Source organism: Narcine bancroftii, chromosome 2 (assembly GCF_036971445.1).
Source record: "Narcine bancroftii isolate sNarBan1 chromosome 2, sNarBan1.hap1, whole genome shotgun sequence".
Lineage (NCBI taxonomy): Eukaryota > Metazoa > Chordata > Chondrichthyes > Torpediniformes > Narcinidae > Narcine > Narcine bancroftii.
The window spans coordinates 70,761,361-70,788,209 of NC_091470.1; the positions used below are offsets into that span (position 1 = coordinate 70,761,361).

Here is a 26,849-nt window from a genome sequence, read left to right on the forward strand (position 1 = left end):
ATTATTCTTAAAACCCAAGAGTGAGCCTACATTTACCACGTCAAATGGCAGCTCATTCAAAACTCCCACCACTCTGAGTGGTTCCCCCTAATGTACCTCCTAAAACTGTCACCCAAAAGCCATGTCCTCTCTTATTTATTTCTCCCAATCTAAGTGAAAAGAACCTACTCGCATTTACTGTGTAATCCCCTCATAATTTTGTAAACCTCTATCAAATCTTCCCTCATTCTTCTACATTGTAAGAAATAAACTTCTAACCTGTTTAATCTTTCCCTGTAACTCCACTCCTTAAGTCCAGGCAACATACTCATAAATCTCTGCATTCTTTCGATCTTACTGATATCCTTCCTATAGTTTGGTGACCTGAACTGCACACGATGCTCCAAATTTGGCCTCACCAATGTCTCATGGAACTTTACCATAACATCCCAACTCCTATACTCAATACTTTGATTTATGAAGGCCAATATGCCAGAAATTCTTTACAACCCTATCCACCTGTGATGCCACTTTCAAGGAATTATGTATCTATTCCTAGATCCTTTCTTTCCTTTCCCCTTCTCAATGCCCTACCATTTACTGTGGTATGTCCTGGTTAGTCCTTCCAAAATGCATACCTCACACCTATTTTTTCCAGTTGGTCCAGATCTCTCTACAAGCTTTGAAAGCCTTCCTCATTATCCACAAGGCCTCCATTCTTAATGGAGCAAACTTGCTGATCCAATTTCCTACATTATCATCCAGATCATCGATATAGACAACAAACAACAATGGTCCCAACACCAATCCCTGAGGCACGCCATGAATTACAGACTCCAGTCTGAGAAGCAATCATCCTCCACCACTCTCCCATTCAGCTAATTTCAAATCCATTTTAGAATCTCTCCATGGACACATAGGGTCTGAACCCTCTGAATTAACTTCCCAAGTGGGACCATGTCAAAGACCTTTAAGTCCATATAGACAACATCCACAGCCTTTCCTTCATCTACTTTCTTGGTAACCTCCTTGAAAAACACTCTAAGATTCATTCATCACAACTACTATGCACAAAGCCATACTATCTATCCTTAATCAGCCCTTGGCTGTCCAAATATCCTATCTCTCAGATCACCCTCAAATAATTTACCCACTCCTGACATTAGGCACCTCACCTGTGGCTAAGGACATTTAAAATTTTTCTGCCAGGGCCCCTGAAATTTTTACACTAGTCTCCCTCAAGGTCCGAAGGAATATCATGTCAGGCCTAGGGACTTTATCTCCCTTTATTCTCTTTAAGGCAGCAAGCACCACTTCCTCTTTAATCACTAATATGTTCCATGACTCTACTGCTTATTTCCCTTCCTTATACACCATGCCAGCCAGTTTCCTGAGTAAATACTGATGCAAAAAAAAAACTGTTTAAGATCATCCCCCATCTAATCTGTAATCCGTATAGTTGTACCCTTTTGGCAAGTAGCTTTAATTTACTGATCATTTTAATCCCTATCTGACTGTTTGGGAGCCTGCAGAGAGTGTCCAACAATACTTTTTTCCATTTATTTTTTTAGCTCCACCCAAAAAAGATTCCACATCATGATTTTCTGACCCGATGCCCACCCTTTACTATTGCAATGATTTTCTTTTTTGGCTCTCTGTAAATGTTGGATACCTCTAGATATTCTGTTCTTTGGTCACCTGCAATCAGGCCGAAGTAATACCAACATGTCACAACTGTCTATCTGATTTTCACTGTTATGAATGCTCCACATGTTAAGGCATAAATCTTTAGACTTTCCTTCTTAACAATTTAACCCTTAGCTGTTTGTGTTTGCACAAATGGGAATGTTTGGTGCTCATCTGATCTTATTTTCCAGTTTTGCTTCTTTCCACTTTCTCGATCTCCCTACTCAAATTCCCTTCTCCATGCCATGTCAAGGTGTAGACATTTTATTTGACATTTGGCACATTCACATGAAGAGTATAATGTTAATGGCATTCATTACCATTTAGAAATCTGGGCATAAAGTTGGCATCACAGCTCAGTTGGAATCTACAGAATTCACATGGATATCAGAAATCTCAGTGGACTTTTCTGATCTGTTAACTTTGTATGAATTGTTGAGGTGTCACAATTAGTTCATTTATTGGAAATTTTCAAAGCAATCTGCAGAGGATTTTTGTCTTGCCTATTTATCTAATGAAAAATTTGATCTGTTTGTAAATGTTTTGTTTGTAGTAAATAACTGACCTTTCAATACAAGCGTATCAAATTGAGGACCAAGAAGAGAATAGAAACAGTAATTAACTGGCTTCATACACTTGCTGTCATAATGAAATAGCTGGATATTAGAAAGACTGGCAGAAAATTGGAATGGGTATCGATTATTAGTTGTGGAAGCGAGTCTTGGGGAGAATGTGTAGTAATTGGAATCAGGACGGGAGATCACACATAATTGATATGCAAGATATGGACAACTTTTTCATTCATTATCTACAACACTCTCAAACCATTTCTTTATTACCAAGTTGAAATTCATTTGAGTAATAATTTTGGAGTCCATTAAAACACAGAATACAATCTAAGATTGTGCTGCAGAATGTTTGTAATCTAATTTGTTAGTAAGGCAACATCTTCTCCTTCATTCTTGGGTGTCCCCAAGCAGCAGGTTTGAGTCAGCAGTGATGAAAACGAAAGGAATGTTGGCATTCCTTCATTTCTAGAGTATTGGCACATAAGAACAGGGATGTAATGATGAGACTCTATAGGGTGCTGGTGAGACTTCACTTGGAGGACTGTGTACAGTTTTAAGTGAAAGGATATTCAAGCATTGGAGAGGGCTCAGAAGATTTACTAGAATGATACCAGGAATGAAAGGGTTAGCATATGAAGAGTGTTTATCGACTCAATGGAATAAGAAAGATGAGGGGGGACTTCATAGAGACATTTTGAATGCTGAAAGGCCTGGACAGAATAAATGTGACAGTTATTTCCCATGGGAGGGGAGTCCAGGACAAGAGGCCACAATTTCAAGATAAAAGAGCGTCAATTTGAAACAGAAGTGTAGAGAAATGTCTTTAGCCAGAGGGTTGTGAGTTTGTGGAACTTGTAGCCACCAGCAGTGGCAATGGAAGCAAGGTTGTTGGGTGTATTTAAGACAGAAATTGACAAATATTTGATTAGTCAGGGCATCAAGGGAGAAGGCTGGGTAGTGGGGCTGAGTGATAAGGATCAACTCGTGATTAAATGGCAGAGCAGACCCAATGGGCCAATTGGCCTACTTCTGCTGTTGAGACATTATCTTCCAAATCACATCCTTTTCAAACTAATGAGCAACAACAAAAGTTTTTTGGAGAGCAACACCACCTCCAGCTTTCTCTCCCAGTCAACCTTGACTTGGAAAATGTCTCCTTAATTGATTGCCAATGTGTTCAAATCTTGAAAATGCCCACCTAATAACACAATTGTTCCTTCACAACATTGACCACAATGGTTCATGAAGCCAACTGTAAATGTTTAAAAAAAATTATTGACCTTGATTGTAGACTCTAATGAACAGATGCAAAGAGATTGATAGTCCAATCAATTCTAATTGCTTCTGTGAGCTGTAAAATTGTCTGGTTATAATCAACTATATTAACACAATGAACTCTTGCCTTACTACTGACGCAAGGACAACAGAAATGGTCACACGCACTATGATTAGAATTTGTTGAGCTCAGCAGATGCATTATTTGAAAATTCTAATTTTATGTAACGAAGATTGAAATTGGTGGGAGTGCTGCTACTGGTGCAGACCCGGAAGAATGGGGAGCAGAGACAATGCTCTTCTGCAGGGTCCTACTGAACTGATGCTCCTTATAAGTTTTAAACTGCTTGTTCAAGGAGCTAATGGTGTGATTTTTATTTAAACCACCTTGGACCTGCACATACTTGAGGGGTTGCAGATTCCAAGGGAGCAAGAGACCTGTGGAGGGCACCAGAAATGGGGAGAACAGCCCCTGCTGAGAAGGTGGAGATTAAAAAACAACCCTACAGGGAAGGTGAGCACAGCAGTGGAGTGCCATGGGCCTGCCCAAGCTGAATGGCCTGCGTGAGACTGGCTCAAGGGAACCAGGTATTGGAATTGGGATTCAAGAGGGTGCTCAGGACAAGAAGCCCTCCCGAAGGGCTTCAGGCTTCCTGATTGTATTGGCAGTTTGGATCGGAGCTCAGATTGCCAATGGTTTGAGCAGGATTCTGAGGCTGTGAGAATGCTGGAGATGAATCCATGGACATTTGGTGTCTCTGAATCAGAATTTATTGTCATGAACATGTCATGAAATTTGTTGTTTGGCAGCAGTATTAAAGTGAAAATATTGCTATTAATTGCATGGAAAATTAAAAGTTCAAGAATATAGGAGAAAGTGAGGTAGTGTCTGTGGTTCATCTTCAGGTTCTTGCACCTCCTTCCTGATGGTAACAGTGGGAAGAGATGAGGACTGCTTTGTGTTCTCCTGATTTCTCCCTCATGAAGCCCAACACCATTTGTGCTAACTTGTACCAGGCTGATGTTGTTACAATACTCAACCACCTGATCTACTTTACTTTCTCATTCCCACCTGTGATTCTGCAAATTTGTGGATGGCATTTGAATTGTGCCTGGCCACAGTCATGGGTGTCAAGCAAGTACAGCAGTGAGCTAAGCACATATCCTTGATGTGTGCCTGTGTTGATTGTCATTGAGCAGGAGATGACGTTGTTTCCAATTTGTACTGACTGTGGTCTTAATGATTTATTTCTTTTTGTATACATTTCTTTTGAGTACAGTTTGCAGTAGTAATTTGAAATTGTGCCTAGCCCACAAGAAAAATAATCTGTTGTATGTGATGTCATGTACTGTACTCTGACAATAAATTTGAACTTTGAGCGTTGATCTCAAAGCTGGATGGAGAGGAGATAAATGGTGTTTCCAGCAGTGGGAGAGTCTAGGACCAGAGGGCACAGCCTCAGAATAAATAGGTGAAGTGCTAGAAGACTGGGGGTTGGCAAGGACAAGCCAGGGAATGACAGGCTTGTGAGCTTAACATCATTTGCAGGGTAGTTACTGGAGGAGCTACTGAGGTTAGGGTAGATGGCATGGCTTTGTGAATGGAAAATAGTCTCTCAAATTTGAATGTATTGAAACGATGACCAAAAAAGGTTACAGATCGGGCAGTAGACATTGTTTACGTAGACTTTAGCAATTCTTCGACAAGGACCCATATCATAGGTTGGTCTGGAAGGCTGGGGAAAACTGGGCAGTTAGATACAGAATTGGCTTAATGGTAGGAGACAGGGTAGCAGTAGAAGGTTGTTACTCAGATTGGAGGTGCGTGATCGGGATGTACTGTAGAGATCAGTGCTGGGTCCTCTGTCATCCAAGTCATTAATATAGGTGATCAATAACAATGTAATTATCATGGTTATTAAGCTTGCATATGACACCAAAATTAATGTAAGGTGTATTGTGAAGAAGGTTACATAGGATTACACTACTATCTGGATGAATTGGTATAGTGGAATTTAACTCTGACAGTTTAAGGTTTTTCACTTCGGTAGGTTACGCTTGGGCAGGATGTACATGGTTAATGGGATGGTACTAGTGTGTGCTGTTGAACAGAGACTTGGGGGCTGTTGATAGGTTTTTGGAAAAATTAAACATCACCGGATAACATTATTCTTTCTGAAGGTTTGCTTCCTGAAAAAAAAGTGGAATATGATAGACAACTTTGAGCTGAACACAAAGATGATTTAAAATTTTCTGCATCCTACAGAATGTAGGAGAAATATGAATGTTTATTGAATTTAATTGCATAATGATGCTGACAAATTGCATTGGTTCAACTGACCTAAAATTGTTTTGACACTAAATTTTGTTTGTATTCAGCATTTGATGCCTCTTGTATCAGTGTCCAACAAATAGTCAGCCAGCATTGATGGATTCCAGTTGTCTGGAAACAACTTTTCCATGGTCAGTAGAAGATGCTGATCAATAGATTTTACAATATTGATAAATAATATTTTATTTTTAACTAATATTAAACAAGTAAAGGAACAAAAAAAAATACACACTTACATTTACTCCTGTGTTATTGGTTAATATCAAAATATTACTACAGGGGTACCAACATTTATATTATTTATTGGTCAGAGGGTGGAAGCAAAATTACTGACCTAGAAGATTTTCACAGTGAAAAAATATGAAAGTGGTGCCAATTTGCAAGAAGCTTGAAAAGGTCCAAGTCAATTACTGACTTCCTAGCTAGACTATGCTCATCTTGATAACCAGGCTGTTGGACCAGGACCAGTTATAGATACAGAAGGTAATACTCCCCAAGAAACTGATAAGAGCAAATAGTAGAAAGGCAATTGCAAACTGATGCTGATAATAATAAAAAAGGGTCTGCAGCTGGAAAAGCCTTCCCATCACAAATCAACATTGGAAAAGAATTGACCCTGAAATGTGTTCTTCAGCATAATTGACTTTGTTATCGATGGCCTTTCACGTCGCATTCCTGCAGTCGGGAACATTTGTGGACTCTTTTTGTGGCACTCTAAGCATTTAGATGAGAATGGGTTGTTACAAGTTCATCAGTTTCAGCTGCGATACCCAAGTCATTCACTCAAGTGACATTCAGAATGAAATGCTACATCTTAAAATAATTTTTGATGTGAATTTCAAATTTGAAGAAAATCTATGGGGCAGTATTGAACATGAGAGTGGACAATGTTTTCCCAAATGCCTTCATTGTGTTGTGTATTTTTTTTTAACAGTGGCCTTGAATGACAGGAGCTTCAGTGTCCTAAAACAAATGATGTCGTACTTAAGTTTGTTTAGATTAGCAATTTTGATCATCAACAGTGACAAGACAAATTCTCTTGATTTTTACTGTAATTCATGAATTTGCCCAAAGTAAAGCATTTCTGAATGTGAAGAAGTGATGACCATTTCTGATCTGAAATTCTGAATACAGAATAAACATGAATGTACTATTGTATTTACTGCTTCTTATTACAGAACTGTACTCTACTGTCTTAGATAATTTTGAATAAAATTGCTTGCAATTACCTTTTTTAGAAATCATCCTAGTTCTTTTACTCTGTTCTGTTACATGTACCCATACATAAATCATGTGTATTTTGTTCTGATTACAAAAACACTTAATGAGTAGTTTGAAAAGGGGCCTACATTTCCTGGGCCTGTTGTCAGCTAAGAAATTGATCAATATGATCATTTTTAACCAAAGTTAAATGTGCAGTGCAATCATTCAGCATCTCAAGTACTTTAGATGATTTGCCATATCTCTTATGTACATTTATTTTTAGAATCAGCTGTCTCAAGCATTGAATGGGTTGTCAGAAAAGGCAAAAGAGGCCAAAGAATTCTTGGCACTGCTGAGGAACATGGTCCAGCAAATCCAGGTCTGAATTTTACAATTAATGAAAATTTTCTTCTCTTTTATTAAGTCCACTGTTTGAAGTGCATGATATGCTTTTTTTGTGATAAAGTGATAATAATCAAAATTCCAATTAAGTGGTCTTTTATGTAAATGAAGGAAATGTGCTTTTGTTTTGGTGCAGTTTCAATTGCACTTGGTCAAATTTTCTGGTAGACCGTTCTGCGCACGAAATTGAATTTGTCTTCTTGGTGAATATCGATTGCACTATTCCCTGGCTTTGCATTACAGCAGCTGCTTCAGCAAATGGTCAAATACAGTTTCAGGAAATGTTATATCAATGTAAAAGTGCAAATACCCCAGATGATGATTCTGCACAGTTATCTTCAAGTTTGCTTAGCAAATAGATGGTATAACGAGATTAAATATTGTTTAATAGTGAAAAAGATCACATATATTTTGCATGATAATTATAGTTTTTGTTGATGGGTGGTTGTTATTTGCATTTTGATTTGCATTGATTGGATCTTAATATGTATGCTTAATTTTTCTTTTCTCTTTTTATGGCTCTCCTTAGGAGAGTTGGTTGAAAGGGGGGGTCTTTTTTTCCTTTTTTCTTTCTTTTTTCTTTTATTTATATATATATAAAATATATCGTTCAAGCTTAAGTTTATTGTTATGTATATTACTTATTATCTGTACTTTGAATGAATAAATAAAGTTTTTAAAAAAAAGTTTGCTTATCAAAGGTTCCTTTTATTGTCACGTAATAATATATTAAAATGTAATATATATGATTACTTCAACTTTTGTCTGCTGGAAAGCAAAAAAAAGTTGGCATGAGCATTGCCAACAATAGGAGAAGTAGAAGCAAAAGGGAGATTCTTCAGATACGTGATAGTACAGATTCTATCACCAATGTGTATATGTACAGATTGTCATGTAGGATGACTGTAATTGGCTGAGAGCATAGCCACACCTACTGGCTGGTCTTAAAGGATTGCTCCTCGCCAGACTAGGTCATTCTGGACGGTCGACCTACATGTGATATGCTCCAGTCTTTTAGTTAATAAAAGCCTTGGTTTGGATCATCAAGTCTTTGGTTCTCTCAAAACACTACGGCTGGAATGCCTCGACGTTGACCCACAGTCAGCTACAGCCTCGAATGACCCTGCCGTGATAGAAGACAGCCATCGACTACTAATATTGATGACTATGGTGTCCCCAAGAGTCTACCAGAGCATCCAGGATATGACGACTTTTGCTGCATCCATGAAGGTGCTGAAAGGGCTCTACGAGCGACCAGTGAACAGGGTCTATGCTCAGTACGAACTTGCAACAAGGAGGCAACAGCCCGGTGAGTCCTGTAGAGCTTATATTCAAGCACTAAGGGCAATGGGTAGGGACTGTGCCTGCACAGACAGATCTGCTGCAGAGACCACAGACGATCTAATTCAGGATGCCTATGTGGCTGGGGTTCGATCGAATGAGGTGAGGCAGCGCCTGCTAGAGCATGGGGAAGAAAACCCAGAGGACGTGATCCAGATCATAGAGACAATGGAGGATGCGGTCTTGAGTATGGACATGTACTGCTGGACCCCATGCTCTGATGTGAGTCGGATGCCCTCCCTCTACCCTACTACACCCCAGCACACCGACGACCTGTCGGCTGCCGATTCGCTCCCTGATGTGACCCCGAAGTGTTATTTCTGTGGGAGGAACAAGCACAGGAGGTCCCAGTGCCCGGCGAGTAAAGCCAGGTGCCAGAGTGCCTTAAAAACAGCCACTTTCCTGTAGTCTGTTGCTCCAAAATGGCCACTGTCAAACACAGTGCCTTGTGTGAAGCACAACCGCCACTCACCCATTCAAACACTTCTTTCTTAGAGCTCTCATCCAATGAGAACAAGGGGTCCACCACGTGGCAGAGCCTGACGTCATGGGGCAGACGCCGAGCACGGAAGGTACAAACCACCCTTGCCGCAATGACGTTCACTCTCCCTCACAAAGCAACGTCCAACCAGGCCCCGGCCCCGACCTCAACGGCTGCCACTGCTGACCAGGGACCCATCACTGCTAAGCTCGCCGCCACCATCACCGACTGGGGACCCGCCACACCCGCCGACACTACCGTCCTGGTACCCAGCACCGATGACCACCTGACTGACCACCCCACTACTGACAGAAAGCAGTGAACCCCCCCCCACCCTTACCGTTGGCTGGCTGACATCCCAAGCAGGCTGTAGGCAGTAACACCAACTCCTCGACGTTGTCTCTTCATGCACACAGGACTCCACTGTTCCCCTTACAAGTCACTGCATCAGTATCCCTAGACCAGGACTTCCCCCATCCCCTCACAAAAGCAATGGAACTGATTAAAGTGCATGGACACTATACCATTGCTTATTTGACTCTGGGTCAACTGACAGTTTTATCTGCCCAGATCTGGACCACCATTGCGGACTGGCTGTTCTCCCCACTGCCCAGAGGATTTCATTGGCGACCAGATCGCACTCGACTGAGGTAAAGGGGTATTGCGTGGCGACCCTGAAAATCCAGGGCATCACGTTCACAGACTTCCCCAGTTGTGCACCTCTGCACTGCTGGGACTGGATTTTCAGTGCCAGTTTCAAACCGTTTCCCTGCATTTTGGGGGGCCTCACACTCCACTCTCTGACTGTAGCCACTCCACCCTAGAAGCCTCCTGCCAGCGGCAGCCCGAGCCACCTGTAGCCTCTCCACCCTCCGAATTGCTCCACTAGCGTTCTTCGCAAACCTCACCCCTGGCTGGCAATATAGTTATGAACACAGGAAATTTATCTCAAGTGAGGTGCACAGACTGCTGGACGAGGGCATTATCATACCTAGCTCGAGTCCCTGGAGGACCCAGGTGGTGGTTGTTCAAAATCGGGCGAAGCCACGGATGGTGGTTGACTATAGCTAGGCAGTCAACCACTTCACACTTCTGGATGCATACCCCCTTCCATGGATCATGGATGTGGTGAATCAGATCACCCAATACCATGTATTCTCCTCCATTGACTTGCGTTCGCCTATCACCAGCTCCTGATCCGCCGGCCTTTGAAGCGAATGGGCAGCTGTATCAATTCCTCAGGGTACCCTTTGGGGTCACAAATGGTGCTGCAGACTTCCAGTGGGAAATGGACTGGATGGTGGACCAGAACAGGCTAACTGCTACTTCACTGTATCTGGACAATGTCATAATCTGCGGCCATGACACGGAGGATCATGATGCAAAATTTTTTCAGACGAGAATTCGGCTGAAATTGACCTACAATTTCTACAAGTGTGTCTTCTGGACCTTCTCCCCCAGGTCATGTGCTTGAACAGAGGGACCAGCACCACCCCTCCAGCTCAGGCCAGACAGTCGACAACGCCACTGGGGAATTGAGCGAAGCAGTGGCCGCACCCTATGAGCCTGCTGGTGACACAACTCCAGCGACCCCAATCCCAGGACCACAGCGGTCATGCCGGATGGTCAGGCCCCCTGACTGGTACAGCCCTTAACCTCCACCGGGCCCTTTTTTCTTTTTCCGTTTTTACAGCCCTCCATCCACCTCGGGGTCAGTTCTCAAAGAAGGGATGAATGTGATAGTACAGATTCTATCACCAATGTGTATATATGTATATGTACAGATTATACCCCCTCCATAAATTTTCATCCGCGAAGCCAAGCCAATGAAAGAGAAAGTGTAGGAGGACTGTGATTGGCTGAGGGCGTAGCCACGCCTACTGGCAGGTCTTAAAGGATTGCTCCTAGCCACACCAGGTCACTCTGGACTGGTTGACCTACGTGTGATATGCTTCAGTGTTTTAGTTAATAAAAGCCTTGGTTTGGATCAACATGTCTTTGGTTCTTTCGACGCACTCTACATAGATACACTGAGTGTCTGTGGATTCACCTCCAGCGTTCCTGCAGCTGCATAAACTCCAGTTCAAACCATCAGCAACCCAAGCTCCAGATCCAAACCTCCAATATGAACAGGAAGTTGTCAGCGCTTGAGGCTCTTCTTGCCTTCAGAACCCTCTCAAATCCCTGTTCCAGCAGCTGGTTCTCATGAGCCAGACCCTAGCAGCCTGCACCCTGTGTGGGTCCTTCAGCCGCTGAGCCCCTCGCTGTTTTGCGTGGTCACTGTCCTGTAGGGTTATCTCTGCTGCTCCTCCAGAGTCTGCAGTTCTTCCTGATACACTGCATAGCACAGGTGTTGCTATCTTGGGCACAGACCCCGTGGTTTCAGGATGTTGTTAAAACACCACATGATCCTTTAACAGGCTGTTTAAAACCTGTATGGAGCCGTTGTTGTTGTTTCATGTAGGTTTGGAGGAACAATGAGTTGGACTTGTGTAGATTCATATACTTTAGACAGTAATAGTTTTCTGAAGTATCTGGTATTACAATCATTTTAATCCATTTATCATTTGGTCTTTGGATACTTTATTTTACATTTGAATTTGGCCAACTGACAGTTTATTTTTGCCATGTACAGGAAAACAGTGTTGAGTTTGAAGCCTGTCTTGTTGCTCAGTGCGATGCTCTCATTGAAGCTCTGAACAGAAGGAAGGGCCAGTTGCTTTCACGCGTGACCAAAGAACACGAGCATAAACTTAAGGTTTGTTGTATTTCTACAGGATTCCAAACCTTCCATTCTGTCATTATTGTTCTGTTAATATCATTGCAGTTTTCCCCCAAAATTGTTAATACCCCTACGGATGTTCTTTGATCCTTTGATTTGTGGTCAAGTAACTCATTGCTATCATATCAAGCTACTTCTTTTATTTTTTTGTCTACTTTAGACACCTAGCATAGTAACAGGCTCTTCTGGCCCAGGAACCTGTGCTGCCCTAACTATCCCAATTAATCTATTGGTCTGTTTTGAAGGGTGGGAGGAAATTGGAGGAAACCCACGCAGACATGGGGAAGACGTAGATTCCTTGCAGACAGCACCGGATTCGAACTCTGGTCGCGGGCACTGTAATAGCGTTATGTGAACGTGCCGCTTAAAAACAAGCACGGTCAAGACAATGACAATCTGAATTTTTGGAGTCGGTGGCAAGTTCTTAACAGCCACAGTATTTTGTGGGATTTTGCACTATGATTTATTGGAATAAAACAACTGAAGTAGGGATCTAGAATTTCAATATCAGGCACATTACTAAACATATTATCAAGAAGCACCATTTTTTGTTTTTACTAATGAAATTTAATTCCATTGAATTTATGCAGAACAAAGTTTGGAAGCAGAGTTGAACTCATTGTCAACTGGGATGGATCTGGAAGTAAGGACTGCTTGTGTGTATGTAATCAATCCTAAATTAAGAATCCATGTCTTTTTTTAAAAAAAAACTCTTTCCAGTCCCACGTGCTGGAATTTAATTAAAAATGCTTGGTTCACTTAGCACATACAGGCAAGCAGGCTTGTGCAGTAATATCAAAACTGTGCTCCACCCATGTTTTACTATCACGCACAAATTTGTATTATGCTTTCAATGTCCAAGTATGTTTTAATCAGAGGTTTCAGATGTGCATTGAAACTTGTTAAAGAGCCCAACTTAATACAATTCATTGGCTGGAAGTCTGAACATCTGCTGACTTTCAGGTAAGTTTCTATTAAATACTTTTAATTTTCCTCCCTCAATTTACTTCATTACACTGCAGATGCACACAAACCAAATTTTCTCAGGGCACCTTGGTATACATGATAATAAACTTGAACTTAAATTAAGTTCACTTCATCAGCAAATGACATAAAAAATTCTTAGAAATCACATTAGCCTATACTGAATTTTAAAAATCAGTGCTAACAGGTAGAAAATAAGGATGACAGTTAGGATTTCAGTAAATGGTCAACTTTTGTATTCAAGTGCCACTTTATACATGAATATATACCTTGTGCTTTGTAGGTGGTCAGAGATCAAATCAGCCATTGTACGGTCAAGCTGCGCCAAACAACTGGGCTGATGGAATATTGTCTGGAAGTAATTAAAGAGAATGACCCTAGTGGTTTTTTACAGGTCAGTATGTATCCTTTGATGCTTCTAAATATTTGATTGAACTTTTGAATGATGGTTAGTGATTTTCTGTTATTTTTGATCAATAGTCTCAGATTCTAGTTCTAATTCTCATAACAAAATACAGAATATGCTAGAGCAGTTGCTAAGTTACCTATGTAATAACATGACTATAGATTTCATAATGACAGTATTCCTGCCTTTGCAGAAAATACAAATAAATTTTATAATTCTTAATATTCATTTTTTTAAAAAAAATTGTTTTAAAAACCTTGCAGGATGCATATTCTGTCCTCAATTTAATTTTGGTTTTGTTGTAGACTAATAACAATAATAATAGATTGGCTTTAGTAACAAAGAATGGGGACGTAATAGATGTGACCCTATCCAGTATTATATCTGTAATGGAATGTGCTTTGCTTTACAGATATCAGATGCTTTAATAAGGCGTGTACTTTTTATCGATGACCAATGGGGAAAAGGCATACTCCAACCACGCCTGAATACTGACTTTGATTTAAACTTGGATAATGCACCACTCTTGCAATCAATCTTGCAGCTAGATTTTGTGCAGATGAAAGGTAAGAATCCATACACATAAACATATCCTGAATATGGAGTACAAAAAAAAAATATATATATTCATTGGTTGTTGATTGTTTCTCTCTCTGCATTTCACATTTTGGAAAATGATACATTCATCCTTATAGCAGCATTAAAATTAGTTATCAGTAATAGCTTTAAAGTAATAAAATGATTTTTTTAAAAATAGACATGCAGTCTGAATATTATTTGGACACCAGCATAACCATTGAAATTTCTATGGAGAGGAGAAAGGATACCAATTCTGCATAAACAGAAAGGCTCTGAATTTAGAACACAAAAATAACCATAAAATATGATTAACTCTTAAAATAAAATCAATAACATGGCCAAGACTTTATTTTTAAAAGAAACTTTTTGTTTCATGTAATTTCACAATGAGACAAATTTCAGGATGGGATTCTGATCTGATTCTCATGCACACTAAAGCCCAACTGGAAATCTTTTCTGCCATATAAGAGTGCAATAATCAAATGATTGAACATATTTGATGCAGAATATGGGTATTATTAAATGTATGCAATCTTAAGCATCCTTTAAAAAAAAGAAGCCAGACATCCACAAGTCGTAATTTAAAAACAAAATCTATGGCGTACCTTTTTATGGCTTTTTGATGACATCATAGTTAATTGATGTTGAAATAGACTGGAAAATAGTTCACAGTTCACAAATTTATAATTTTTTCTGTAAATTCTTACTTTACTTTTGCAATAACAAACATTTTGAATAGGTTTCTGAAATATCTATATCATAACACAGGTTAATGCAAGACATTTCCAACAGTGTTTTTTTTTTGTTTGAATTGGCAGACAATTAGGAAGAAAATTTTACACTTAAGCTTAGTTTTTTTTGTCAGGAATGAAAATTTGTAGGTTTGTATGCAATATTAAAAGTTGATGCAGTATCTGATTTTTGACAAGGTTTGCTCACTTTAATTAAGGACTGTGCAACCAGTCAGCCAGAGAGTGCATTAATAGTGAAATTACTACATAAAAGAACCCCATTGTGGATTTGCATGTAAACACAAGTTATAAGTTCCATTGTTGAAGGTTGAGCTTTCTACATTGTGCATCTGCAGCATCCCCAGTGTAAATTTATTAGAATCAGTCACCAAGACCACCATTTTTTTTTTCTGATTCTTCCTGGTAGTTGCAGAAAATACTGACAATTTACACTGGAGCTGCCATCAGGTGCATGAGATGAACATTCAGGGAACAATAGAACAATAGAACAACGCACCTTTCTTGGATCCACATAAAACAGCTTTGGTCATGGATGGACAACATGGCTTGCACGACTTAGCCTGGGTAATGAGCTGTGGTTAGGGAGAAAAAAGATGAAAGGTTGTAATTATGTCTACAGAGCAACATTGTGCAAGACAGTTTTAATAACTATAAGGATTCCAGTTGCTTGTCCTACAATAGGAATTGAGCATGCAATGAACTGGATAATTACATTTGGGTTCATAGCTTTGCATGCCTGTTTTGAAGATTGTAATATGTATTACATACTTCTCTAAGTTAATGATGTGAAGAGTAATTTAAAATTTTGTCCATTATGTGCTTGATCTTTTGTTTCACCAACATTGAAATCTTATTGGTTTATTGTGTCGTCCTGGGACTATTGACAACCATTGCACTTTTTTGCTGATTCTTATTTTAGTGATTTTAATTTCAGATTTTGAATGTGTTTTGGAGTTAAGAGCTAAACTATGAATGTTCAACATGCATGTGGAATATTTGATCCAGATTTCCAAAACCATTTATGTGGAAAGATTACTTCCTGATTTTTTTTCTCTCTTAAAATGGATGGGTCTACTTTTATAAGTACACCCCTTTTATTGGATTCCCCATGAAAGGAGATAGCTTTTCTAACATTGTAAACCTTAGATACAAACCTAGATCCAATCAGTCCTTGACTCTGTAAGCTCATTGTTATCAATGTTTCATAATTCCTTGGTGTTTTTTTTTTCATTATTTTCATTTTACAGTGTATTCCTAAAAATCTCCACTAAAATCTGAACTCTAAGCCAAATGAGTTTAATGGTTTCAAAGCAGTTCATCTTCAATGCACTCTTTTCCAGTGAAAAATTAAAAACTACAAAATAGCATTTGTATTTAAATAATCAGGTACTAGCAGGATGTGTTCAATATTTGGGCTCCTTGTCTATTTTGTACTGACTATGGGTCATTACAGTTATAACATGAACCATGAGTTTTAAATCTCCCATCAGATCTGCATTTTGTAACACTATTTATTCATCTGTGATATATGCATTGTGGAATGAATACTGCATCTGAATTTTGAAATTTTAATTGGTAATCGATTATCCAAATTATATTGTAAGCATGCTCTCAATGTTAGCTTGCTCTTGTATTGAGAACAAATAAATTCTGATTAATTTTTCAGAAGAAATTGTTCAATTCTGGAATTAATAAATCTTTTTATGGATTTTAATGTGTCCTGTGTGTAATGTTGATAACCATTTTCTATTAGTAACACCCCTAATCTTTTGGTGCCAGAAACCAGCGTAATGGCGTTGCTGACAATTGGGGGGGTGGGGTATGGGGAGGGAGGAGGGAAATGTTATCTTTTGCAGTTTTTACTTTCCATGAATTTACAGAGGTTTTCAATAATGTAAAGTAAGATGCATTTGATTTTTTTTGAGTGAGATGCTTTTATTTTCTTCATTGGAATGTCTGGAAACAAGTGAGATCAATTTCCATTTCAATTAATTTCAGCAGTTTGATTGTAACTTGCATCTAAATTTTAATTATAATGATGAAATGGTGGGGATTTTATGACATTTTTAACCTCAGAATTGTTTGGAATTGTTACACAGCACAATGAAAATTACTGTTCAACACAATCTGAATGATCAAGTTTGGGGCTTAGCCAGAGAGCAAATTGTTAAGCCATTGTGAATTGCAATGATCAATGAACACAATCCAAAATAAAATACAAATATTGGTTGGCATACATATTACTGAGACTGTAAAATGTGAAATTATCAAAACAATATACATTAGATTTCTTAATAGTTCTTGAATTTCTAAGTGATTTTATGTTATGACATAGTGACCCTCTGGCTAAACACAGATATTTAATAAAGTAACCTATCAAGAATTCCATTCTGTAGTTTCCTGGAAGATGACTTATTTTCTGCTTAGTTCCCTCTCCAGTGCCATCAGCCCCAATCCTGCAGTTGGAGGAGTGTTGTACTCGCAACAACAGTGCTACCTTGTCCTGGAAGCAGCCACCACTTTCACTAGTTCAAGTAGAGGGCTACATTCTGGAACTGGATGATGGAAATGGTGGCCAATTTCGAGTGAGTATTGTAACGATTCAAACATGGTACAAATAATTATGAATAAGGAAGTATGTGATATGATTAGTTTTTTTTACGACAAACAAAGGTGAATTGCTATCCAGCTATAGATACAAGTAGAAGTATTAAGTTTGAGTGTGAAGTAATAATATTTGCAATGAATGTAGCCTAGATTCCCTCAATTTCTTCCTGTCATTATCCTATGAAGTGATGTTTGCTATTACAATTACTGTTGAGCTCAAAGTTAGTTTTGTACTACTGGGTATTATTGCTTTCATCAGTCTCTAGAAAAATAGTCATTTAATGTCATTGCCATTTGTAGAGCATGCATGTTGTGCAACAAGGCTTAGCTAGCATTACTTTTTCTGTTTCAGATGTTTCCAGATTGATAGCAAAATATCCAATGACAATGTAGTAGCTTTCTATAAGAATACAGATGCAAAATACTCATCATTTAAATGAGGGAAAAGACTGCTCCAGGTCAAATGTAATTTACTGCTGATAACTTGGTTGTTATTGCTACCAAAATTAGGGTAAACAATGAAGGAAGATGATAAATGAGTAATTAGTATTGAAAATTGGTTTAAATTACTTTTTAAAATATAATTCCTAGGTAAAAGTAATGCAGTGAGAATGTATTTTCTTCCATTAGCATTCTAATGACACATTAACTTCAATTTAAAATTGTGTGATTACATTTTCTTTTCAAATACTTAATTTACAAATGAACTCTGCACACTATTTTGGCATCTAAATGTGGCTGGATCTAAATCCTCTTCATAATGAAATTATCCTCTGGCTGAACATGCTGTGAAATTCAGACAGCATGTCTTCAGCTCATTTTTATCATTCAACAAAAATGAACATGGGAAAGGAATTGGTGTTCTATAGGTAGAATATTGTTTTGCAACTTTTAAATTTAAAATTCTTAGCTCTCTATATGTACAATCTATATTAATTATATGGATAACAATCCAATTTACATTCTCTCAATCTTTCCTTTGTGTCTTCAGTCCCAACACAGGTTTAACAAACAAGGAATCCACTTAACAAATTTTTATTATTTTTAATTGAATACTTACTCTTCGCAGATGCTCTCAAAATAAGGAAAATATAAAAATAATAACAATAAGAAACAATTAAATAAAAAATATTGTAGTAAATGCACAGAAAAGCTGGAGGAACTCAGCAGGTCTCGCAGTATCCATGGGAGGTAAAGATAGTTGATAAAGTTATTTTGTTACATAAATGTAGAAAAGAACTGTTCAATGATTGTATTTTAACAGAGAAATCAGAAGTTTAATAATGGTTGCCAGTGATTTTTTTTTCCACTTGTATTTTTCAACACACTTCAATTTTAGATCCAAAACTATTGTAGATTTTGTGTGATAGTATTTTTCTAATTGGATGAAGGCCCAGCACTTAATATCAAATGAGCTTCCCTGAACAACTGCTGTGTCTGTGTGTTTACACTTGAACTTCCAGTCTCCAACAACCCGAACCATTCCAATAATGACGAGGTCTGTCTTTTTCTTCAGTCACTGTTACGGTGAGGCCAAGCACAAAATTGGGGAACAACACATCATATTTCTTCATGGCAAGAACATTGATTTTTCTAATTTTAGATAACACCACTGTATTGGGAGAGGTTGTGACTGTCACGTGACAGCACTCCTCCCTACCTAGTTGGCGACACACCAGCTGCCAATCTAGCTCCTGTTCTACCTCACTTATCAGTACACATCTTGCTGTTGGCCCATGTTAATTACTTGCCCTATACCCTCCAGCCTGCCTGTACTTGTCCTTGGGTCATTAGCTGCCATAATTAGATTAGCCTGCCTGGCACTGAGGCATTCCCCACCACCCCACCCCCCCCAATCAGTCAATTACTTGAGTTGGGCTCCCCAGCACTATAAAGGTGCTATGTGCCCTTTGTTTGCCCTCTTGCCATCCTGCTCCACCCTGGGATGAAAAACTTGGACCTGAGCTGGAGAAGCTGCTGGTGAGATAAGGATATCATTTAATAAGTGTTGGGAGTGTTGATTAGTGTCCTTAGATTAGCACAGAGCCGTGTTGTGTGGCAGGACATAAATTTACTTTTCCCTTGATTGTATTCATGAGTGTTTCTCATCCCATGTCTGTTTATTAGCTGTGTGCGTGTTTCATTGCTGCTATTATTTTTCCCATGCTATCAAATTCTTATTGCCAACCAAATGTGGTTCCCACACCAAGTAATAAACTGTACACATTTGTTCAGTTATTCTGCCCTTCCCACAGTTGTTGTATTTAATGTGTGTATTGTGTATTTTCCCACAGCTTTGCCACCAGCAAATAAAGCTTTTTGCTATCGAAACTTCTGTCCGATCCTTGCCTTTGAGATCTACCAAACCTGTTTCCTCACTCATAACAACCACCCTCATCTGATTCCACTATCTCTTTACTTACTCCTGTATTCTCTACCCTTTCCCCTCCCTCTCCCTCTGAGTGTGCTTCTGTATCACAGCTTCTTTCCTATACTCTACCACCTCTGGGTCATTCCCCCAGCTTTATTCCTCCTTTATATAGTAATTTTTACCTTAGTCTTGATGAAAGGTTCAGACCTGAAACTCTGACTATTTCTACCCATGGATAATGTCTGACTTGCTGAGTTTCTTCAGTTGTTCTTTGTCTGCTCAAAATGCATGTTGTTTGCAGTTTTTGCATTCTCTATTTCATATTAATTGCTGCTACTTCTTGGTTATGCATTTGGCACATAGTTTAACAAGGATGGACTGACAAAATTACAGTGCAGTGGTGATTGGTATCTCTTTCCCATTTCAGTAAATAACTTTAATCACAAAGTAAAGACACATTACTGTATCATTTGGTGGATTTGTGCACATAACAAAGAAAATGAAAAAGAGCAGAAATATGATTTTCCTTGTTCTACTATTCTGCAAAGGGCCTTCTCCTCCACCACCTCACCCCCTCACCCCCACCCTGCCCTGTTTACTGTTGCTTTGAGTCAAGTTGCAATAAATACTTGAGTCGTAACTGTCATAACCATAGGCTTTAGCATTTGATTTTTATGGAGGTGGAATTGATGATTTTAAGTTCCCTGGTTCTATAATCTGTGGATTGTACAACCCAGAAGTTCAACATTACAAACACAATAGGTACTTTAACTGTGGTTTGTGTGAACAGAGTAGAAACCTTCAAGTGTTACTTGAGATCAGCACAACCTCGAGTTCATTGTGGACAACATTTCTGATTCTCCTTTAAATTTTGATCAATTGATGGCATGGGGTAAATATGAAAGCTAATGCTGAATGCTGAACAAAAAAAGGAAAACAATTATGGAACAAATATCTGAAACTTGAATAAGATTTTGCATGTTTTACAAAACCTAATTGCTCTCTTTTAAATGTATTATGAATTTTTTGCTTAATCATAAAGGCAGAAAAGTTATAAATTATCCTTGCAGAATCAAAGAAATGCATTTTAAAACATTTAGCAGAGTTTGTATAATTTGCAGCCAAAAAAAAAGTTAGTTTGCTGATCTAAATGCGGAAATTGGAATATAGCAAGTACAGGTAAATCATGGTGGGTGGGGGGGAGAAGTTAATCTCACATTCAAGAGATTGATGGAAAATTATTTAAGAAAATCAAGGTGCAACTGTAAAGAATTTCTCATTTCGTCTGCTTATGAAACATGGGGAAGAGTTTATATTCAGTCAAAGTTGATATTTAAGTTTTTTTTTAATTGTTTCTGTGTATCTTGAACAGGAGGTCTATGTAGGAAAAGAAACAATGTGCACTGTTGATGGCTTACATTTCAACAGCACATATGGCTCCCGAGTGAAGGCTTTCAACAAGGCTGGGGTTGGTCCATACAGCAAGACACTTGTACTACAAACTTCGGAGGGTGAGGTTTCAACAGAGTTGCTTTAAAAATGTGTTAACCATGATATCAATTATTGGTCCTATATGGATAAAAACATGTAGGAAGCTTTTTAAGTCCTATTAAAATAGTATGAAAAGTAGCAAATTTGTGCAAAGCATGGGATGTGATAAAATGTCATATTCTGATACCCAATTTTATGGATTGTAAACTATAGAAGTTGATGCCTTGGTCTTAAGAAAAATAGTATTTTAGTCATTTATAAAAAGCTTTTGTTTGTATTATATATGCAAATGTTAAATATGTTTAAAGATAAACCAAGTGTATGGCAAAACATTTTTGTAAAATTATTTCTGCCACTGACATTTAACACTGCAACATTGTTTTTAAAGACTCTGTGAAACTAAACGAAGTTTATCGTGCATTTATTTGCCAAGCACTGGAAGGTTTTTTTCTAAAGAAATCCCTGTTGTATTTTCCAGATATCAGCTGTCCATACAATCAGTGTAAGTTAGTTACTATTATGACTGTCTTAGCTTCAGTGACTTGGTCACTGCTTGTTTCTTTGTTTGTCTGCTATCTACTTGTAACATTTGCAGTTATGAAATACCAAAAGGACGTGCTAATACTGTTAACCCGTCATTTTTAGTGGTATAGAAAAATAAACTAATTTTTTTTTAAACTATTGTTTTGGCATTCACAAGCACACAGCAATGTGATACAGCATGATGTTCCTTTCACTAATTTGCCAGGTTACATTAAGCACTTTGTATGTTTTATTTTCACCAAGCAAAACCCTGTTGCTAGTCTCATTGGATTCAAAGTTACAGCAAAGAATATCAATTTTACACAGATTATGCCAATTTTTGTGAATCTAAAATTGAGTAGAGTTGTCACTATGTTAACTAAATAGAACAAGAATGCTTCTAGCAAGAGTGCTCTTGATGGTTCATTGAGTAAATGTATCTTATTTTTTGTTGACCTGAATGTTTCAAGCTTCACCATTTGAACTGGTTAATTTTAGTCAGACTAATTACAGACATGCTGCAATTGCACTCTTAACTAAAGATGTTTTTGACACCTAATTGTACCCTGGTGATCCTTCCTATAAATGTAGACATTTAGCACCATTTGTTGTTAAGGCCAGTATGATTCAATGTCTTCAAAGGAGGGTTGAAGAAAACATATTTAATGTGACAAGAGAAAGATCTAATCATTAACTCAATTTAGATCAAGTTGTGCATCTTTCATTTTGTATGAAGTACTTGCTGTACAAACAATTGAAATTTAGAGAAATAAATGTATTTAAACTCATCATTCAAAAATTATTGAATAACAGACTCGACAAGCTGAATAATATGGCACATTTACTGTTGCTTTGAGCCAAGTTGCAATCAATACTTGAGTCGTAACTGTCACGACCATAGGCTTTAGCATTTGATTTTTATGGAATCGATGACTTTGAGTTCCCTGGTTCTACAATCTGTGGAAGTCAACGACCCAGAAGTTCAACATTACAATCACAATGGGTACTTTAACTGTGGTTTGTGTGAACAGAGTAGAAACCTTCAAGTGTTACTTGGGTATCAGCACAACCTTAAGTTCATTGTGGACAACATTTCTGATTCTCCTTGAAATTTTGATCAATTGTTGGCATGGGGTAAATATTAAAGATGATGCTGAATGCTGAACAAAAAAAGGAAAAAAAAAATCATGGAACAAATGTTTGAGTAAATTTTACAAAAACGTTTTATTATTCAATACCTCATAATATATCGGAATGAAAGTTAAGGATAATGCTGTGGTCTGCATTTCTCAAGATCCTGAAATAGAGTAAGAGAATAAAATTTCTTCAGACCATCAAGATAACTTTGTTTTATCCTTTCAATAGAGCATGACATTTTTAACAGAGAAAATCTGTTTTTTTTAACAATGTTGATCACAAAGGGCCAGGTGAGGTGGAAATCTTTCCAGGATAAATGCCACCTGTATCTGGCTTGTAGGCCAGAGGGCCTTTTTCTGTGCTGTATGTCTAAATTAAAAAAAATATATATATAGTGTTCTGGCTTGACATGGATCTTTTCTTGCTTAGGCTCTTCATCCTGTATTCTTTTCTTTAGCTCCTCATAATCTTCACTCTACTAATGAGGCTTCCTTGGTTTTTGGTTCACTCTTTATTCCATCTCAGTAAACAATAGCTAGACTTGAGGTTAAGTTGTGTAGCACAAAGAGGACCATACAATGTTCCCCTGGCCACTAAGTTTCGGAATACTGCCAAATCAGTGCAAAGAACAAAATCTCTCAAGTTGATCATTGGGGAGAGAGAAAACAAAGGAACATGTAAAATTGTGAAATGTAGGTCAGAGCTGTTGCTAAACTTGAAACTGATAGAATACTGGAAGTACCAGCACATTAGACAATTCCTGTGAAAGCAAAAAGCTGAGTCCACACTGTAGATTGGTGGCCTTGCAGCAGACCTAGTCTATCTGGATAAAAACAGAAAATGAATGACCAAAAACAAAAACATCTGATATCCGCATCCCAAACTGTACCAGGCCCAGGTGGAAGATGAGCTGCAGTTGCTCAAGCTTACATGGACCTTGTTGGAACAGTGCAGGAGGCTATAGCCAGCTAGGTTGTGAAAGCGGGATGGAGAATTAAAATGATGGAAAACTGGAATCTCAATCTTTAATATAGAGACCATGCCGAATATAGAAGAGCACAGCAACAGGCCTAAGTGTTGGTATTGAACATGATGTCCAAATCAAACTAAAAATCGGGAGCTTTCACCCAGTAAATATTCCTCCATTCACAATGGAGTTGATCCATTAATGTGTTGATCTAAAAAGCCTCTTAAATGCAACTATTGTATCTGTTTTCACCTCTTCTCCTTCCAGGCAACACTCTTTTAAACATCTTACCCTCATGCATCTAATATGCGATGCTTCTGCACTGGGGGGGGGGGGGGGGGGGGGGAATGATGATTGTCCACTCTCTCAATGCATATCCTGGTTTTATAAACTTCTATCGGATTACCCCTGAGCCTCCTATTCTTCATTGAAAATAACTCTTGTTTGTCCAACTTGTAACTTAAACCTTCAAAACTAGACAACATCCTGCTGAACCTCTTCTATTCCCTTTCCAAAGCCTCTACATCCTTTCTGCACACATTTCAAGTGCAGCCCTACATGTTTCATAGTTGCAACATGATTTCCTTACTTTTGTACTCAGTTCCCAGCCAATGAAGGGAAATATACCCTATGCTGCCTTTACCACTTTACTTGAGTGGCCACTTTCAATGAGCTATGGGCCTGGACCCCAGAGCTCATAAGCACGGAATGCAATACACTAGATTGAAAAAGGATAAGTGAATTGTTGCTTTGCTTGGTGGTACCATTAGGGTCCTTGGATTTCTGGAAGAAATAAGAGTGGATGTTGCATGGGAAAATTCATAATATGCACCACCTGGACTTTGACAATAACAGCCTTAATATTGAACATAACCTGTAGTTATGTACTTGGAATACTTTAATAAAAACCTTTTAAAATAAAATCTAAAATAAATATGTTGGCTGCTGTAATGAAACTTTGAATGGGCAGTACAGCAATTGGGTCAGACTGATATTAAAAATATGATAATTACAAAAGGTAGATAATCAAATAATTGAAAAGCCTCAAAAGAAACAGTTGTATTACAGTATCTAGTTTATTTAAAGAAAGTAATCACGCAATTACTAAATTAATATTTCCACTATTGACAAATACATTTGCTATTTTATTCATTGTAAATATTTTGGTGTGTTTTCAATTATTAGATAGTAGTATTGATCATTAATTAAAGAACTGGAAGGTATACTCTTTCAGGATCTGTGATTATCCACTCTGTGATTGACTATTAATATTCTCAAGATAACTAATTTTTTTATTGTAACAGGTATTTGAATAATTCATACCACTGTGTTGCTTCATATTACAATTTTTTGTTCTTTTTCTTGTAATTTAACTGTCACTTTCTAGCATTAACCAAGGCTGTTCAGATTTTTAAAATATTTCTGATATTTTGGTAAATACCCACTTAATTTATCAACTAGATACTCTTATCATTTAGAATTACCCATTGTAGCACTAGTATTAAAATCCATAAGGATATTGAAGGATGAGTTTTTTGTAAGGTAGTGTGCTCCTTCTACCATTTATACAGGGTTCCTGTTGAATTCCAATGCATAACCATAAGGTTCTTGTTATCACCCCAATGTTACTTCTCCACCTTGAGCAGGGAAGAACCAAAAGTTCACAAGACTTGGTGGGGATTCAGAATTCAATTTATTGTCATGCAATAAAATAATATCCATATTACATGAAATTGCTTTTGCCTGCTGTAAGGCAGACTGATTTGCCATCAGCAGAAATTGCCTGAAGCGCCTCCTTACAATCAGAGAAGCAAAACAGAATTACACTTAATGGAAGCTTTAGATACATCCTTCAATCTTTTCCTCTCTCTGTCTAGTCATACCTCCTCACAACAGAGCTCAAAATTTGGCATCTGTTGTTCACATGCAAATGACATGGCTTGCCTGACGTAGCTGACTGAAGAGTAACTGAGTACTGGGGATGTTGAACTAGGAAAAGCCAATAACATTGATTCCCTTATTCTTGAAATAAATTTGGAGGATTTTACACAGATAGTGTTAATGATATTTTTCTCAGGGTCCTGGAAGCCTACCGTAGGTAGTTCTGGTCTCAGAAGAGTATATGAGGGCAAGGATCACTTCTGTTCAGTAGTTTTAAGGCAGTGCTGAGGTGTTGATTGTCAAATATCCTTTTCCTCAATCAACCAAAGCCTTGTTTTTGTTGACAGGTGGCTCTCGAGATTTGGGACATCGTCCATATTTTCTAGGATCTAATGAAATGTTCTTTTGTTGAATGGGGTTGTGGTGTAGCAGGGCAGAGCAGTAAACAACCTTGGGCATGTAGATGTTTAGTGTATCATATACTTTATCTCAATTCTATTTTGGACCTCAGTCTCTAAGAGAATACAAACACAAATACAGTCTAGCTCTACTACTAAGGTTTGGAGGTCCCCATTTGATCTGAAGATTAGATCCACTTCCATGAGAAGATTGTAGAGAACTATAACATTGTTGTAAGAAGGATTGGGAATAGGGTTGATGGAAATGATTAATCCTATTTGACACAGATCTTCACTGATATTAGGTCTGTTGTCGAGCCATTGGTTATTATTGTGGTTTTCAGAGCTTCCTAGAGCAAATGTAAGATGGAAAAAAATTTCTGTGGGAAACTGAATTTGAGGAGGCCGTTCCACAGTCTCTCCCTACTAAGGGATCTGATGTATGTGGAAAGATTGCTAACACTGAGTTAAAACATCAAGTATTCAGCTATGCAAGATGTGCTCGGCTCCACCAAAATGGAGAGAGGAATAGAATTTTGAAATATTTTAAAACTGGACTTTTATGGAATTTTGTTGTAAATGATCAATGATACTGGCAAAAGGAGAATAATCAAATCTAATACAAAACCAGATGATTCAGTAATTTAATAAATGTTCACACCATTAAATTTGTTGTGTCCATTATATTTTATCCATTCCAATCA

The 26,849-nt window shown here is 38.1% G+C and overlaps 1 protein-coding gene and 1 long non-coding RNA gene across 4 annotated transcripts in view; one reads left to right on the forward strand and one right to left on the reverse strand.

Moving 5' to 3' along the window:
* The window catches only part of trim9 (tripartite motif containing 9), a 55,563-nt gene that overhangs the window by 22,133 nt on the left and 6,581 nt on the right, over window positions 1-26,849 (forward strand). Inside the window, exons 2-8 of one of the 3 annotated variants that reach the window (XM_069917064.1) lie at window positions 7,328-7,423; window positions 11,904-12,026; window positions 13,318-13,428; window positions 13,853-14,006; window positions 17,199-17,356; window positions 21,122-21,260; window positions 21,629-21,742. In XM_069917064.1, coding sequence (XP_069773165.1) covers window positions 7,328-7,423; window positions 11,904-12,026; window positions 13,318-13,428; window positions 13,853-14,006; window positions 17,199-17,356; window positions 21,122-21,260; window positions 21,629-21,742 — 895 coding nt within the window. Of the gene's footprint in view, window positions 1-7,327; window positions 7,424-11,903; window positions 12,027-13,317; window positions 13,429-13,852; window positions 14,007-17,198; window positions 17,357-21,121; window positions 21,261-21,628; window positions 22,093-26,849 lie in introns of those variants that run through there. The other 2 variants (XM_069917066.1, XM_069917067.1) reach the window with 2 other exon arrangements.
* The window catches only part of LOC138753722 (uncharacterized), a 29,539-nt gene continuing 17,897 nt past the window's right edge, over window positions 15,208-26,849 (reverse strand). The window contains exon 3 of the long non-coding RNA XR_011351388.1: window positions 15,208-15,343. This is a non-coding gene — a long non-coding RNA (uncharacterized lncRNA). The remainder of the gene's footprint in view (window positions 15,344-26,849) is intronic.